At 42.9% G+C, this 6000-nt stretch overlaps 1 protein-coding gene and 1 non-coding gene across 2 annotated transcripts; one reads left to right on the top strand and one right to left on the bottom strand.

Moving 5' to 3' along the window:
- Positions 1-1058: 1058 nt before the first annotated feature.
- Positions 1059-2717, top strand: mrpl52 (mitochondrial ribosomal protein L52). Its single transcript, XM_005949439.2, has 5 exons — positions 1059-1141; positions 1395-1464; positions 1791-1858; positions 2298-2362; positions 2436-2717. The coding sequence occupies exons 1-5, from the start codon at positions 1108-1110 to the stop codon at positions 2586-2588; spliced, it is 390 nt and encodes a 129-aa protein (XP_005949501.1). The 5' UTR covers positions 1059-1107; the 3' UTR covers positions 2589-2717.
- On the bottom strand, positions 2045-2118 carry trnan-guu. Its single transcript has one exon. It is a non-coding gene; the product is annotated as a tRNA-Asn (tRNA).
- Positions 2718-6000: the final 3283 nt, after the last annotated feature.

The following is a 6000-nucleotide window of genomic DNA, read 5'->3' as shown; positions in this document are numbered from 1 at the left end:
AATCTTTTAGATGAACCGTTTAACTTCATATGCATGTCTTTGTGCTAGTGAAGGAAGCTGGGGGACCTAAAGCATACTTACAAGCTCATTACTAAAAGGCCCCAACAAGGTTTTATACCAGGATACTTTCACAGCCCACCGTGTGGTGTTGTGCGTGCTCGTTTAAGGTCACATTTTCATCTCTAAGGGAAATCAGTCCTGAAAGTACGTTCTAATTAGTTATACTTCATGTGTGCTTTCCCCTAATTTTAAATACAGTTGTTGAGAAACATTTGAAACAAAGAACACACCTTTAATGTTTTAAATTACTTTTTATGCATGTACACCTTACTGTCCAATTTATTTGAATGTATTTTAATTCAGATGTGTTAAATTAATTTAATTAATTTATTAGTTTCTTTATTTAATTCGTTTATTTTTTGTATATATTTTATTGGACACATAGATTGTCTTATTGTCTTGCTGCTTGTCAATAATAATGGATTGCATTTATATAGTTTTTCGAGACCCTCAAAGCGCTTTACAGTTTCACTACTCATTCACACACTAGTGAAGGCAAGCTACAGTTGTAGCCACAGCAGCCCAGGGGCAGACTGACAGAAGCAAGGCTGCCATATCGCCTTGCTTCTGGGCCATCGGCCCCTCTGGCCATCACCAGCAGGCGGTAGGTGAAGTGTCTTGCCCAAGGACACAACGACAGACAGAGCTGGGGATCAAACCGGCAACCTTCCGGTTACAAGATGAGCTTCCCAACCCCATCAATCACTGTCTGAATGGGGAAAAAAATCCATAATTTCAAAATTACATTATTACAAATGAGGAAAACGAGGCTTAATATATTCTAAATACTTTTTTCATGAAAGCTTTTTTATGCCACTGGGAAAAAAGCATAATCCATGAGTAGGAAGAATATAATTTGGGTTTAATAAATCAAAATTTCAAGTTATTTTGTCACTATTTATAGATAGTAATTCGACATTTTGAGATAATAACCGAGATTTTTACTGATGGATGTGTAAAAACAAGAATGACGGGGCAAAGTGAATAACAGGACCTCGGCGTGTCTTTGGCGCCCCCTGGCGGTAGGCTCAAAATTGTGCAGGCAACATGGCGGCTCCCGTAAGGACGTTGTGCTGCTCAGGTGAGACAGAGGTTATCCTCACATATTTCCCTGTGTGTGTGTGTATAGTTTCATCGCTGAAGCTGAGTGTGGTAGTTGTAATAACCTGCTTTTACCAGGCTCCCTGCCTGTGCGAGTGACCGGCGTCAACGCGGTGATGTTGACGAGCAAAGCTAATGCTAATGCTAACAGTGTGTGTACCTGCTCGTAAACGCCACATATCTAATTAAACAGGCTCGTGTAGGTGACTGTTTGTGCGTGATGTTGTTTTCAGTGCTGAGGTACTCGAGCAGACAGTTCAGCACAACGTGTGGAGTCCAGGCTGGAGAGAAGTGGCGGAAAGAGTGAGTTCACTGTCATTTAAATAAAGATTTCCGCTGTTTGAATGTGGATTGATCGACTGGATGAAACCTTTAATTAAAACCTTTAGACACCCTCACAGCAGCCTCACAGGCAGGAGTGAATGGTCGTCAGCAGCAGCTTCATTATAACACATAACGTTTGCACTCACAGCATCACAACAGCATGAAGTGTACGAGGAGAAATGCAGATGTTTCATCTTTTCTTTGTTTTTAAGAACCTGGGATGGAGTCAGGTTAAATGTGTAACAACTGAAAACCACTTAAAAACGAGACTGTGCAGGTTTATTGAAGCGTGTGTTATCTTGCAGACATGGACTTGCTAGAAGCGGCACAGAGTACGGGCCTCTGACAGATCTGCCTGATTGGTCGTTTGCAGGTATTTATATTTTTTTATAGAGAAAAATAAAAATCTGTAAAGCTGTATTGTTTGTGGACCATCTACAGGACATCATTTAAAATTTAAATAAAGGAAAACAGAAGAAGCAGCTACTTTTGTCTGCTGTTTTACTCACAAAGGGTTGGCACAGTGGGTACCACTGTGTGTTTCTAAGCAAAAAGACATCGTCCCTGGGTGGGCTCGAACCACCAACCTTTCGGTTAACAGCCGAACGCGCTAACCGATTGCGCCACAGAGACTGTGGCTCAATCACAACTGACTGAGCTAGACATGCTAATTTATACTGATCTTTGTGAGTTTCTTTGTGTTTCTTTCCTTCTTATCCTGATAAATTCTGAATGCATTTTGCCTGAAACTATTTGACAAAGCTGCACCAGCTGATTCCTTTTGTGCCAACTTTGTCTTCTTATATGCACAGATGGACGGCCGGCACCTCCAATGAAAGGCCAGCTGAGGAGGCGGCAAGAGAGAGAAGCTCTATCTGTGAGTGTCACATAAAAACCTCCTTATCGTCTTTAGCACTCCCACTCATCTGTTCATCTCTTTTTCTTCTCAGAGACGTATTGTGATGCTGAACTCGGAGGTGGACCGAGGGATGGAGGCGTGGAGGGAGAAACAGGAGGAGGCCAAAAGAATGGAGGAGCACAAAAAGTCTCTTTTGCTGAAACCCAAAGGGAAACTACTAATGAAGAAGAAATCTCAAAGTTAGAGGCCGACTATCCTAACTCTGATATTCCATGCTGATATTCAGGATGATGGATGTATTTATGATGGGTTTTCGTCTGCTCTGTCATTTGTGTTTTTCTCTACTCATGCAATAAAATGTTTCTTCTTTATACTCTGTCATGCATTCGTGGGTCCTTGTGGTAAAATCTCAGCTCATGTGCATCTGCTTCCACTAGAATGCAGCATTTCTCTTCTGTGAGGACTCGAGCTGGCTCGAACGCCATTTTGTCTGAGGCTGGGCGCAGAGCAGTACTGCTGGGCTGGCAGTAGAAAGGGAGGAGCTGGCACACATAAAGCAGCAGTGATACAGGACCAGAGCGAGGGGTTCACACCGTGGCACGCTGCAGTAACCGTGTTATTAGCTGACAAACCCCTCAGTCCTGAGTGGCTCTGGGAGACCTGCTCCAAACTAAAACACTGATTTGTGTGAGATAAGGTTTAAGAAAAATCCAAGCTATAAAAGCACAAGGTCTGATGATAACAGTAAGCTTTATGGTCAAAGAATCACATTCTTTATTTTTCCTGGGGAATGCACTAAGGAAAAGGAAAATCTGGGGTTTTCATCGGGCCTTCCTGCAAGCCTGGTGCCTGGAAAGACGATTATCCGGCTGCAGGCGAGTTTTTGGCAGGAAGTTTAATCCCATGGAAAGTGATCTTTTTGGTGTTGACTCAAAGTTTTTTAGGTGGATAATGAAGATGCAGAAACACTTAAAAAAGCCAATAAGATGACTGTTGAGTTTCAGCGCTGGTAGATTTGCACTGACCTTAATCTGTTTTAACGTGTGAGACGGCACAAAATCCAAACCTGGCTGTTAAAAGGAGCAGCTGTGCCTTTGTTTAGTCAGCATTAATTCACTGCAACTTTGACTTGTAAACTCAGTATTTACGAAATGAGGTAAGCCCCCCCGCCTGTCTTCTCACCCTCCTTTCTTCCCCCTTCCTCACATTTTGCCTCCGTCTCTCTCTCTTTGCCCGGGTCTTGTGCAGACTTCAGCACAGTCCCATGTAATTAGGGCTGCTAGCCGCTGAGTTGCAGATTCTTTTCCGTGGAAGATGGGAAGTTTTTCTCTGAACCTCCCCCCACCTCCTCTGTGTCTTAACGTTTTCATACAGCTGACCAAAGGAGCTGACTCTTTGTAGTGTTACAGTGTGGGAGGACGTGGTGCAGACCACAGAGGGACTTAACAGACAAAAAAAAAGAAGTGGTGTAAGAAATTTCAGCAAGGTGACTCTAAGTTCACACACATCCTCACACCTGGATCATAAAAGACTCCCGACTGCACCAGCAGTGAGAAATGGAGCTCCTCATTCTTTCTCTTGACTCACTGTCTTTTCACATGGATGTCTTTTCTCCTCAACAGCCTCTCCCTCTCGACTCCTCCCAGCCTCCCCCTCCCCTCTTCCTCTCCTCCCTGTGTTGTTTTGGTTTTGTGGAAATGAGAACCAGATGTTGCTTATTGTGCAGAAGTCAGCGATGGATGGATGGAGGGAGGGAGGGAGAGAAGGCAAGAGGAGGCTTGGAGGGGGGGTGTTAGGTGAGGTTACAGGGGCTACAGGATAAAGGAAAAGGTGGGCGCTTGAAGGATGAGACAGATGTGGTTATATTTGAGGATTAGCTGACAGACCTCTGTAGCTTCAGCCGGAGACCAGACATGAGGAGGGTAGATACTTCCTGGGGGTGCAAAAGGTTGGGGGGAGGGGGGTTAGTTTGTGGAGGGTCTGATTCAGCAACTTTGTCCCAGAGACCGCTTCCTGACCTGGGTGAAGTGGGGGTGTGGGGCCGTTTTAGTAGCATGTTTGTCAAAATTACACAGTCTGAGTATCCTGAATGTACACGACAGAGAGCTGGCCCCGCAGGCTGCAATTATCCTTGTTTGCTGCTAGTTGGACAGTTAACCACGCGGCTTCCGTGGTATAACTTGTTTGTCCTTCATGCTACAGAAGCATCGGCATAAATAATCTTCAGCGCTTTATGGGAATTGTTGGTGACAAATCTGAGGTTGGGCTGAAGCTGGAGGAGTGAAACATTAAATCAGGACATGTACTTAAAATAAATGACAGCATGTCAGTGTAAAAACAAAACTCATCTGGAATCAAAGAGGGAAAGAAATAGTAAAATTATCAACAGAATACTCGCTTGTTCTTGCCAAAGTGACTACATTCATTCTGTTTTTGAGTTGTGGCTTTGTAGAAATACAGCCAGGTTTACTAAGAGAAAAGGCTGCAAGGCTTTCTAATATTGTTACCTGGTAGAGCACAAGTGAAATAAGGTGTGAAAAACATTTTTCAAACCTTTAATCCAAATAATAGATCCCGATTCTATAATGAATTATTAAAATGTTCCTGATATAAGTGATTAAAAAAATTCAGACACCTATATAGAAAAAAATGGTCCCTTTGACCACCTGCTGAAGTTCAAACTGAACATCGAAATGAGGAAGAAAATTGATTTGTGACATTGAAAGTGTATGATTGTTGGTTCACACACAACCATCTCTTTACAGAGAATAGTCTGAAAGAGACAAAACATCCAGGGAGCCGCAGGTGAAAGTCGTCAACGCCGAAGAAGAATGACCAGCGTGCTTTGAGCTTACGGGAAGGAAAAGTTACTCAAATAAACACTTGTTACAAACCAAGGTACGCAGAAGAGCATCTCTGAATGCACAGCATGTTGAACCTTGAAGAAGCAGGGCTACAGCAGCAGAACCACACTGCTTCAGCCACGAACAGGAAACGGAGGCTACAGTTTAAACAGACTCATCAAAACTGAACAACAGACAAACAGACAAATGGAAAGAAAAGCTCCACCCTGCCTTATATCAACAGTTCAGACTGCTGGTGTTGTAGGGTTGGAGATATTTTCTTGGCACACTTTGGGCCTCCCAATACCAACTGACCATTGTTTAGACACCACCGCCTGCCTGAGTATTGTTGCTGACCATGTCCATCCCTTTATGACCACAATGGACCCATTTTCTGATGGATGCTTCAAACAATTGACCTTTTTATAACCCATAACCAGTCAAACATCTCTTGACTTTAATGAGGTTTAAATAGTTGGCTATTCAACCTTTTAAGACAATTTTTTTGAAGATCATTACTTGCTCAGCGCATTTTCTATGTAATAACATGGTTTTATTTTTTAACCATGCCAACAAGTATATATAAAAAATAAACAATCCAATTAAAGGAACTTTGTTCCCATGCTACAGTATTGTTTGACCTGTTTGTGGTGTTGACCGCTATGATGCATGTTGACTGAAAACGATGCAGTGCTGTCGTACACTGTTATAGGTGCAAAAATGCAAACAAAGAGTCATTTTAGCCCTCAGCTGGGTGGTTGCTAGGCAACACGCTAACATTGTCTTTTGTAATGTGTAATTTGGCTTTTGCAG

This window comes from Haplochromis burtoni, unplaced genomic scaffold (genome assembly GCF_018398535.1).
Source record: "Haplochromis burtoni strain Fernald_Lab_line unplaced genomic scaffold, NCSU_Asbu1 Contig_663, whole genome shotgun sequence".
In the NCBI taxonomy this organism is placed as follows: Eukaryota; Metazoa; Chordata; class Actinopteri; order Cichliformes; family Cichlidae; genus Haplochromis; species Haplochromis burtoni.
The sequence above is the reverse complement of the archived record's forward strand: the minus strand, read 5'-3'. Positions and strand labels throughout refer to the sequence as shown.